The 12,196-nt window shown below is 36.7% G+C and overlaps 1 protein-coding gene across 1 annotated transcript in view; it reads right to left on the bottom strand.

Annotated features, from left to right (window-relative positions):
- The window catches only part of SEMA3E (semaphorin 3E), a 66,777-nt gene that overhangs the window by 10,038 nt on the left and 44,543 nt on the right, over positions 1 to 12,196 (bottom strand). Inside the window, exons 10-13 of the mRNA XM_062597744.1 lie at positions 6,411 to 6,633; positions 3,578 to 3,669; positions 2,339 to 2,380; positions 213 to 379 (exon numbers count right to left, since the gene is read on the bottom strand). Of these exons, the coding sequence (XP_062453728.1) occupies positions 213 to 379; positions 2,339 to 2,380; positions 3,578 to 3,669; positions 6,411 to 6,633 (524 nt within the window). The remainder of the gene's footprint in view (positions 1 to 212; positions 380 to 2,338; positions 2,381 to 3,577; positions 3,670 to 6,410; positions 6,634 to 12,196) is intronic.

Here is a 12,196-nt window from a genome sequence, read left to right as displayed (position 1 = left end):
AAAATATATTCCTAGTACTTCAGTGTATGTTATCCTGTTAATTCAGATCCCTAGCAGTTCTCTAAGGCTGAGCTAATAAATTATTAGCTAATATATCTTTTCACTATTCAGTTCTTTGTGTTAGGGGGAGATATGAAATAATTTGTGTTTCAGTAGGAACTCTTTACATATTTATTAGTTAAAATTATTTCACAAGAAGAAGCAATTCTTACCTCTTTGCCTGAATTCCTGTAGGATAGTATCGGGAACAAGATATTCCATCCCAAGCACAGTAAGGATCTCGAGCGAGACAGCAGTCGGCACAGGCAGTGCCATACATGTCACACTGATGGAACTTGACTTGTGCTATGGTTGACTCAGATCCAACATAGAGCTGTTGCTGTAGAAAATTTAACACAGGAATTTAACATATGCAATTAATCTCCTACAGCTTCCACTAAAACTAGTGTTACCATTTGTTTTTTTTTTTCCCTAAAAAAAAAAAAATGATAGAAGTATAGCTGCTTGCCACTTGTGCATCCACCCTGTGCCCAGAAGGAGGCAGAGTTATACTGTAAGAAAGCCTTTAATTACAGACTAAACTCTACTGTATGATGACAAAGGAGCAGAAAGAAGGGAAAAAGAACAAGTTTATTCTAGCATTTCCTAGCTTTTGATTTTCAAACTTGTAAGCTCAGTGTCTGAATAGGGAGGGTTTTATGTTTGTATTTCTCCCTCAGTGTAGTTACCTGTATCTCCCTATTTTCATTTGTCTGACACTTAATCAGTCTGAGAAAGTATTATGATATGAAAGACTTTAATCAAAGTTCATATTTGCCAAAATTATAAACAACTTCGATCTTAAAATGGAAGTTACTAGGTAAATTTAACTGTTGATGTGGTTGCTTACAATATAGGCATGTATTCACATGCAAAGTAGTATTCTGATTTGTATTATCCCTACGTACATAGATTATAGATAGACTTTTTTGGGGGGGGGGAAATGGGGGTACTGTGAAATATTTATGTACAAATTGATTGATATTTCATTTTTTCATCAAATCATTTCATTTCTTTCAGCACTAATTTTAAGTCTGTTTCATTTTTCTAATTTCACATAATTGTTCTATTTAAAGCAAATAAAAGATGATTAGTCTGATTCATGAGATGCTGACATAATAAATTCAGGAGAAAGTAGCTTGAATTTACAGGGATTTGAGAAAAATCTTGCTGTTGAAGGTAAATAGACTAAACATAGAAATACACAGTGTTCACTGCAATGCAAATTGCATGTGCCCTGCTTACTTAAGTGGTTTGCTAGTTCAAAAAAGGATTTCTAATGGACATTAAATTATATTCATCACCATACTTCATCTCTAATTCCAGCCTTTAGACAAAGCTTTCATAATTTTATGGTTTAAAACTGTTCAAGGCTGGAAAATGCAGGCAGTCCATTTAGTCTAACCTGCCTATCACAAGACATGAAATTTAATCCAGATACCTACTTCTTGTTCCTAATTACACTTATTATGTTTTTATTATTTTATTTTTTTTTTTAGGCCAAAAAATTGAAAATCCCAGAAGTGCCAGAGGAAGAGAATAGGAGAAATTGATAGTAGCAATGCTTAAGGACTTTTCAAGCTGAGATACGCTGGAAGATAGTAACTAAAAATTCAATATGCCAACTGAAAGGAAGATGAAAAAACATAGGATCCCTGTTTTAGAGGAATATTTTCTTGTCTGTAGAGCCTGCAATATGATTATCCTATATTCCAGTAGATGTCCATATTAAGATACGACCATCCTGTGTTACAGTGGGTTACCTTGGCTGGGACAAGGTAATGATGAGAATCTACCTACAAGAGCAATAAATATGGTATTTCTGTTAGACTAGAAGAAACACAGCAACAGTAAATTGACTCCAAACAGCCTTGCCTTTCATGGGGAGTGAATACCGAACACATGGCAGTCCAGCAAGGCTTGGTTTGTGCTGATATTCCCATTGGCCTGAAGTTAGTCTGCCTGCATTTATCAGCAAGGAACTCTTCCTAGAGTTGCCATACCCACCAAACTAATGCCTGCTGTGATCACCAGCCATGCCAGTAACTCATGAACCTTGCTTTGAAATGAATAATGGTGCAAACTAAGGGGATTTAAGCAGTTTTAACATTAGACCCGAAAAAAAATAAGTGTTTCACAAAGAAACAGAGCATGTTAACTACAAGTTTGTGTTACAAAAAGATTACACACTATCAGACTGGTTCTCATCCTGCTGCTGTATCTCCATTTCTATACATTTTACAACTTTTTTACATTAGAGTTATGCAATCTTCATATTTCAAATTCATCAAATACTTACCCTTTTTGAAGAGATTTCCATAGAAATGATAGGAAATGGCTCCTAGAAAATTAGAAACATATCTTTGCTTAGATATATATAGATATATATAGATATAGATATATATTTTTGCTTAAAATAGTGTTGATTATTCCTTATTATATGCAGCTCGGCTAAATACTTTAATTTTCTCTAAGTTCTGATGCTACAGAAAGATGTGAAGAAATTGTGTTTTTGAGAATTATTACTTTAAAAGAGTTTATTTAAAATCAACCAATCAACACTCGTAATTCAAGGTTATCAAATCCACAGGAGCCCTACAATTTCACTGTCCAAAATTAACATCAGATCTTGCCACCACTAAATACTTTTTGCACTACTTGAGAGTGACACATGGAGCGTTCTTTATAACAAAACATTCACTGAAGATAAGATAAATATAGTAGGAATTCCTTCTCTTAGCATCTTCCTCTTTGTCCTCTGCTGTTTCCTGGGGCAAAGGCAAGACAGACCTACTGAAAACGAGATTTATCAAGAGGAGAAATTTAAATGATTTTCCCCCAGATGACAACTGTGTAGTCACATTGCCTGAATTCAGATACAAAATTTAAATATCTAAGTTTGGACATTAAGCCTTGCCTATGGTGTAAAGTGGCTCACTCTCCTGCTTTATACAGGCTAACACGTCTGTATAAGCTTTAGCTTTATAGGTTAATGTGAGATGCTGTGAATACTCACTATAAGGATTTTGTTGTATTATGTGGGCTGCACAGCAAATATTGAGGTCTAGTCATGGATAATTCTTCAATAGAAAGGTGTAAAAACAGATTAACTGATTCACTCCTTGGGGGCTTTGGGCTTTTTCTTGCTGGACTTTCATTAAGCTTCCAAGATTCTAGGCATATTTTTGTGCATGCAATTATACTCTTTTAAATATTTAATTGGATACCACGGAAAAGGAAATAAAATGCAATAACTTTCTACTAAGAAGTTGCACTACAACCTCTAAAGTATTTAAAAGGAGTTTTATCTTTGCTGATTGCAACAACTGAAGCAACTGCTTCAGTACATTGTCTGCAACTCCATTTCAGAAAAACTTCTGAAATGGAGATATCCTGCCATAAAATGACTAGATTATTAGACAGTTTCTTGTACACAGCTACTATCTATCTATTCAGCCATCCTCAGAATTATAGGCATTTTAATTCTGAAGGAAATTCAAGACAGTTGTATGCATGCTTCATATACAGTACAATGCACCTTGAATACTTGCAGCTCTTCAAGAATCACTTCTTCCATTGATTCTGTCTCTTGATTGTAAATTGTAATGACTTTCAGCACAACTCCATTATCTGGAAATAGATTAAACAATGCTGGTGGTTATAACTAGTGGAAACTTTTAAATGGCCTTCAATGTATATTAAAATAAGTTCTTTAAATTGATAAACTTATAAATACATATAATCTGTTGCATATGGATACTACTTTTACTAATGGCAGTTGTTTCTTTTGAAAAATACAAATGTGTGACAGTTTATAAAACAAGACCAGCAATGCTGTGACATACTCTGGACTTTCTGGCAAATAAGAGAGTCAAGAATATGGCTAAGATGTCCCTGAGCGCCATGATTAATTGACCTATATTTTTCAAACTCTGGGTCATAACCCCTTGGTAGGCTGCAAAAAGAACAAAGAGGATGAGAGTGTTCTATAAAAAGAAATGAGAGTAGGCAGGAGTGCAGTTCCATCAAGGCAGAAGAGTGTAAAATGGCTATAATTATAGGATCTGAGAGCTGATCAGTTAGGAACCTGCTAACTGTCCTTAATTGCTGGCAGCAGCTCTGTTCCTCCAGGCAAGACTAGAAACACCTTCAGGGCTCCTTGCATGGGGCTCTCGCTCCCCTACTATAGAAGCATTGAGATGCTATTGAGTTGAGGATGTTAATTAAAGAAAGATGAATCAAAAAGTGTTGCATTTTCAAAAAGCTTAAGAAACACTGGAGTTTAGATCTCTCTCTCAGTATAACTCTGTTACAGGAAATTAAAACAGGAGAACAGCATCTGGTCTTCCACCATTTCGGCTTTGTCTTGCTGACTATTATTAGAATAGTCTTGCTTTCCTTAATCTGAAAATCTGTAATCAACAATGGCAAATACCACTTCCTTTCTTCTGTTATTTTCAGTCATCTTTGACTTATGAGGGAAATATTCAGCAGACAAGCATTGGAAAAAAAATAGTTCAGCGAAAGATCAAAGGGGCAAACATAAAGAAGAACCATTAAAGCGGGGTCACACACCATGTCTCAAAGAGAAAATGTAACCAAAGGAATCCATTTTGTGAGGGGATAGTTAAAAGAAATTGCAGTTTGGGCTCCGATTTTCATAAAACAGTCCCTCTTCAAATCCTGCTGACAGACATGTGGACTGTTAGGCCTGACATTCAGACTTCTCCTTTGATAAACCTCTCTAACCTGGGCAGCTAGCCTAAGGAAACCTCCGCTGTGCTGTAAGAGCCTGTACACTAATGTTGCACTGTAGGTGTTGGACTGAGATGAAATATTCTAACGGCAAGGGAACCCCTGAGTTTTTTGATGGGAGTTTTGCCAGAGTAGAGACTGCAGGATTTGTCTTAGATTTTCTAAAGCCAAAATTCCTATGTTGTAATTTCTCTTCACCTAAGATTAGACATTTTAAGAAGTCTGAGCAGCTGTTAGGCGCCAGTCCCACAAAGCCCTAAAGCACATACTTAACTGCAATGCGCAGTCCCACTGGTTTCAACTTTGCTCAATAGAGGACTTGGACACAAGTATTTGATATAATATCTAGGTCACGAATGTAAGTGCAAAATATGAAAAATCTGGTCACTATTAAAAAATCTACTGTAGGGACTATGTAGACACAGAAGTGACACAAGTGATGGCCTAGTCTGTTAGACCACATATTGATTTAACACTTAAAAAATTTAGAAAATAGTACTAATATAAATAAGCATTTACTCTTCTACAAACATGCTTCTTTTGAATGTTCTCAACACCGAAATGCGCTTATCAGAGGAATTTCATTAGCAAAAAATAATTCACTGTAAAAGCATTCCTTGACAAAATGGTCAAAGTGATTTGTGACACCATTGCTGTCATTAAACTGATAAATGTGAATATATGAATCATTGGATACTTTCCAAATAGATTAGATGTCACCAAATTTATATCTCATTCCAGGCTTTCTTCTTATTTTCTTATGATTTCTTATTTTTTCTCATATCTTTAGTATGCATATTTTTCTCTGACTGCTTAGTTTAAGGGTAGTTCTATGATGTATTTCACCTTATTCATATTTGTTTGGTAAGTATTTAAAAATATCTTTTTAAACAAGGCCTGTATTTTATGAAAACGGTGCAAGAGAAAGACAAGAAAACTTGGCAGAAAACTTCTGGCAGTTTCGTTTTGAAATATAAACTTGGGGATTTTCTCTTTCTTTCCTTGAACTGTTTTATAATGTAGGTCTGAAAGCTGGTAGTTTCTTTTTAACAGCATCAGCTAGACTTCCGGTCTTCAGAGTTGGGAACGACAAACTTTGGAATAAAGCTAGTAGATTGCACTGATATTTTTGAAAATCATATCACCTCTATTTCTCCTGGAGTCTAGGTCTCAGCTCAGTCTCAACTATGCTTAGTAGCTGCTTCTGTTCTGAAATTTTTTTAAAAAGGTCTCTTGTTCAGGAATTTAAGCTTCTTATTTTGAAGAAAAAGAAAAAAAACTTAATTGTGTACTTAAATCTGTCTTCTCGGTCTTTTTAATTGCTCTCTACCATTGTTTTACTATATAGCTTTAGATATATAGTATCTATATACTATATTGTATATAGCTTTACATTTTTTGCATGCTATAGCACAGTGAAATATAGGTCTGGAATGACTGATCTCTTTTGTAAGACAGTTAGCGGTCTAACAACAAAGACCAACATGGTCATGCAAAGAGTGATTGTTAAACAGAATGCTGTCTCTATCATTTCTGGGCTGTGCACAACTTAATTTCATTCATTTTGGAGGCCAAAGGTTATTGAATCAATTATCCTCTTAATCTTCTATATTTACCTGTGCCAATGAACAAGACATCATATTGCCCATCTTCAGCTTCCACTCTATCCACTGCTATTTGCTTAAGATTGTACTTTCCATCTGTTTTAACTAGTATTGGTCTCTTATGAACAGGCTTGATGGGCTGATACATCAGCGGATGACTCCTTGCAAAATGGACAGCTTCATCAGGATAATCTTTGGTGGTTGTGTACAGACCACCATTCACTTTGCTGGCACACTGCAAAAACATAAAACATAGATTGTCCATCTCGTTTGGAAAGTAAGTTGTTGGAGACAAGTCTTGTTTTCCAGGGTGAAGACAACCCTACACAAAGCCCATCATAAAAACAGTCACAGAAAACCAGAGTAGGAATTGGGACAGTGTTTTGTCCCATTGCTTTATGCGTGTATGAATTATTAATGATGAGGAGCAGAGAATGCTGAGCAGAGCCTTGGCATTCTCATGTCTAGGAAGAGCCAGTTGCTTACTGTGTTCTGACGTACTAAGAGCTTATATTTCATTATTTTTTGGTTATATCTCTTTCCGAATGCACACACACAAAGATAGCTATTATCACGCTCCTGACATGTATCTGGCCATAAAGGAATACAATCAAATACACACAGTAGTTTATGAAGGAACTCTTAATTATACATGCAAAGTCTATTGATATCCTGGGGAGACAGTGAGGTCTATAGAACAATGCTGGTCACATTTTCAGAAAGACATTTTTATTTAAAATAAAGCTTTATTTTGTAAAGCAGTTTCAGAGGCAAAATTTTGAAATATTGACACATTTATGTTTTCACAAAAAACATAATGATTATTTCTTCCCCAAATTCATGTTGAACCTGGCCACCGACATCCATTTACCATAAATCAGGCAGGAGAAAGGGGCTTCCTATCCCAGTAGAGAGCCATGTAAAGTCAGCAGAATAGTAATGCTTGATATCAATCTCTAGTTTAGTTAGTTTTGACTGTGAAATGTATTACAACAAGAAATTAAGCACACTTAAAAATGATAACAATATAAAAAGTAATTATTGATCTGAAGACTTCTAAGAGTATTACTAATTCTGATTTCTAACTCATGATGGTAGCATATATCACAGTTTAGCTTGAAATCCCAATGTTTGCATTGATCAACCCTTACAAAGCAAACACACTTTATGTCGGTGATTGATTAATTAAAAGAGATTTACTCCTTTGGTCAAACGTGCAATTAGGGATAACTTAATGTGTTAGATATAGAAGGTAATTTAGGATGCTTTGTAAAGGACAGGATATAGTGTTCCCAGCTGAACATCGATTCTTCATTTCCAATTTGCTTTATGGTGTCTAATTGAAACCAGTTATGATCAAGCTGGAAATATCTCACTAACCATCTACATTTTCCAAATATTCATAAGAGTGTGTGGTTTTAAGAAGCATTTCAAGCAAAGCCACAGTAGCAGGCTCTCCCTATTTAAATTGGATTTGCAATCAATAAAACGAAATAAAATACTCTTTATGTTTACTAGAAATAGTAATTTTAAACTTGTGGTCAGGTGTAATTGACAATAACAAACTCCTGCACTTGTCAAGTGGGGCAATGTTTATTTCCACTCTTGGGGCTTAGCTACAGGAAAGTATTTGCTCAGTGTTGACTTTGAAGTAATTGTCTAATCAACCTAGTGATGGAATTTCACCGGCTGTTTGCAATAAAGAGACAGAGTTTGAACATTAAGAGAGGCTAAACCTCTAATTTCCATGAGCCACACAGCATATCAAGGGAAGAGGCACTGCCAAGTCCCCTTACAAAGTTCTAGCCCTGAGAAATATAGTAAAAATGATCCTTCATAGGCTTTCCATTTTTAATTAAACAAATCAAGTTCTCTAGAAAGGACACAGTAGATGCAGCTGTGTCTGAAGCCTATCAACACCATTTTTGAGGTAACAAATGTCATTCTCAGAAGAATCACTGTCTAAACACACTAAGTGAATCAGCAGAGTAGGAATCTGGATTACGAAATAAACAATGCTTCATGCAGACTTTAGAGAGTGGCAGATTGCAGAGTTTGTCAGAATCACTGCGACTCTTAACAGAAATTTTCAATTTATTTAGCTTTAAGCTCTTTTCTCATTCCTTACAGACTCCATCTTTCCCCATTCAGTAGCTAAGATCAAAGAATGATGCCTCTCAGAGTTGCCCAACAGTAGCATTTTTGCTTCTTTGTCACTGATGTTCTTCTATTTAACTAACAATGGGAAAAGTAGTGGGATTCACTTTACCCCTATGCTTTGCAGAGTGTGTGAAATCCTGCACTATGGACTACAGCCCCAAACAGTCTCTTCATGCTACTGGAAAAGCATATAAAAGACCTTTAAACTGTGCCCTAAATGAGTAGCAACAAATGAATGAGCCTCTTTTTGCTAAGGCTGGCATAGCCAGCTAGTCCTGCCTCTGACATGCTCTCCAACCTATAGAGACAAATATGATTAAATTGATTAACACTTAGAAGACACCTGTTTCTACAGCTAACTTGTTCTGTGATATCGAAAAAACTAATTTCTCTGTTCTTTTATGTTTGTTTTAGCTCCTGTGTCTTGTCCTTGTCAACTTTACTGAAGTTCTAGCTTGGTATTCTGTCCTTCTTCCCAAGGAATAAACACTATTTAACCTTCAACACTAGTAGATTTCAAATACAAATACATTATGACTAGTAATAGTGATTAATATTGAATTCCTGACTGTGTTTAACTCTTATTCAGGTAAGATCTTTGATGTGTCCTACTGCGTAAAAACAAGCAATCAAACAAACAAACAATCAAAAATATTTTGGACCATATAATCTCTGTGAAACATATAGCAGTTCTGCAATTCATGCATAGAATCATAGCATCATAGAATCAGTAAGGTTGGCAGGGACCTCTGGAGATCATCTAGTCCAACCTCCCTGCTCAAGCTGGGTCACCCAGAGCATGGTAGACAGGATTGCGTCCAGGTGGGCCTTGAAGATCTCCAGAGAAGGAGACTCCACCACCTCTCTGGGCAACCTGTCCCAATGCTCCGTCACTCTCACAGTGAAGAAATTCCCCCTCACACTCAGCCAGAACTTCCTGTGCTTCATTTTCTGCCCATTGCCTCTTGTCCTGGCACACAGGACAACTGAAAAGAGTTTGTCCCCGTCCCCTTGACACCCTCCCTTCAGGTACTTGTACACATTGATAAGATCCCCTCTCAGTCTTCTCTTCCCCAGGCTAAAGAGGCCCAGCTTGCGCAGCTGTTCATGGCACCATCTCATTTTCATTTGGCCACTTATAAATGCTGTAATTTTTCTACAGCAATGATCAAACAGGAAACCAATAATTCCTTCAAATTCTCCTGTTTTACTCAAATGTTGATAATTTACTTATCTGTTTTCCTATCCTGACTCAATACCCGTGACTGACTTTGATCCACATCAAACAAAGGAAAGACATTTGGTATTGACATCAACATTATTATAGTGGCAGCTTACTGGTCAAGATGGTTAAATCATATTTAAGTGTTTAAATCCTAGTTAATCTCTTTTATGGAGCATCCTCTCCTGCATTTTGACTTGTCTCTAACCCCAAGAGAAGCAGAGGAAAGCAGCAATTTAAAATGATAGAGAATGTCTGTTTGAAATCATACTACAGGGAGAAAAGCTGTATTGGTATGGACTAGATAAGCTAATAGGCCTTTCACCTCTCATTCCTGTGATTCCATGATAAATGAATTGCATACAATATTTACTTATGCATATGATTGCTTTTAGTATAAAAGGGAATATTGATTCAGTTAGCAAAGGAAAAACAACATTGAATGTAAAGCTCCAGTAACTGCTTATTTCACTGTGAAGCTCCAGAGAACAAACTCCTAGCCTGCTAGAAGATAAAGAGGTGAAGTGCGAAAGCTGTTTTAGCCAAACAGCTGTTAGAAATGTCTTGGCATCTCACAGAGCCAGAACCCTGCACAATACAGACACGGTAAGGGGCAGACCTTCGAGAGTGTAAATAAAAACAGCTATGCCAGAGATAACCGCTGCTGCGAATGGCTAAGTCGTTCCACTCCGAAAAGGTGTGGGGAGAAGAAGAAATCCCTGATCTGACCCTTCCCTGCTGCGATGCCTTTGCCTTCGGCAGGATTCCTCCTGAGCTACCGCAGGAAGCGACAGGCGAGGGAGGCCCTGGCTGTGCCTGACCCGTGAGACGGGTCCCCGCCATGCAGAGTGCACCCTCAAGTACCGCTGATAGGCAGTGGCATGCGAGATTGCTCTCCTCACACCCCAGCCTGGTAAGTGAGAATCCCTGGCTAAGATATTACAGCGATAGGAACTTCAGAAACACCTAAAAAGAGAGGGGAAATAGAAACAGAGTTTGAGATGAGGATTATGTGCGATGCCTGTGAAAAGTCATCACAGACATTAGAAATTCATTGTATAAATTCAGTACTTCTCTAAGTAATGTCTGTGATTTCCTCCAGAAATTCTATCTGACAACTGAAAAACCTAAATGCCAGGCCAGAACAACCCTCCTGATGACAGCTCCTGTATAATTTCAGAGTACGCTACAGTAGATGCCAGCCAAATTGTATATTCAAAGTGTGTCTTGTTTCTTTTCTTCACTTACTGCCCACCTGGGGGAAAAAAGTGTTTGTAAAGAAACTCATGCAAAAATTATGGAAAGCATGAGTATTTTTGCTCAGCTCTGTTCTTGGCAATATAGTTTCCATATCTGTATATTCTCTGCAAGGACAGAGAATAAGAATGTTAATAAGCCCAGGTATCTGATCTGAGGTCATAAAATCTAATTCACTAATCTCTCTAAGCAAACCAACATATTTTGAGCATGCTAGGTTACACGTTCTAGAAAGAACCAGACTTGATATAAGGATCTCTAATGATGGAGGATTTACCCCTTGCCTAAGAAAATGGTTCTTCTGATTAGTTACTTTTGTCAAAATCTATGTCTAATTTCTGTTCTGTGCACTGGTCTAAATTATTGAAATTTGGTCCTTTTCCAAAAAAAGATGAAAAAAAGGAATCAGAACTACCTGCTTTAAAAAGAGAGAACTATCTCTCTCTTTTTTTTTTTTTTTTTTTCCTTTCTTTCTTTTCCTTTAACATCATTTTGTCACTGACTGCCCTGGTTTTGGCAGGCAATAGAAAGAATTGCCTTGTGTAAGCATCTTCATCCCTCCCCCAATAAATTTATTTACACTGAAAAATACTGAAGGTGTGTGCGAGCATGTGTGTGTATGTGTGCATGTGTGTATAGTTTTTACTTCATCCTGGATTTATTTTCTTAAACCAAATAAATTGGGATTGTTTATTCTTCAGCAAACTCTGTGGTGTTCAGAAAACTCTGGTGTTCATCGTTCATCCAAACCACTTAAATCAATTTGATTTTTCATTTATTTCTGTAGAAAAATAGTTTTATAGTGTGTGAAGGTCACGTTCCTTTCCAGGAAGGAACAGGAGCCCAGCTACTGTAGCTGGATGCAGCATCTGACACATAATCTAGAGATGCCTCTCCCCCGCTTATTGCCTGGGATCCTAACTTTGGCACCAGAGCATCTTAACACAATGTTGCTGAATCTAAGCCCCAGTAGGATTTTGAAAAACCCTACATACTTAACTCTCATGATTTTATTTACGAAAAACTATTGTTACCATGCTTGATGAAATTTATTGCCATTTAATACACTTCCTAAAATGTTAGAATATGCTTATTTTCAAATAAGTATATCCTGAATTGTGAAATCAATAAGATTTGCACATCAATATGAGTCCACTTT

This window comes from Rhea pennata, chromosome 1 (genome assembly GCF_028389875.1).
Source record: "Rhea pennata isolate bPtePen1 chromosome 1, bPtePen1.pri, whole genome shotgun sequence".
NCBI lineage: Eukaryota > Metazoa > Chordata > Aves > Rheiformes > Rheidae > Rhea > Rhea pennata.
This window is presented reverse-complemented; position numbering and strand designations above follow the sequence as displayed.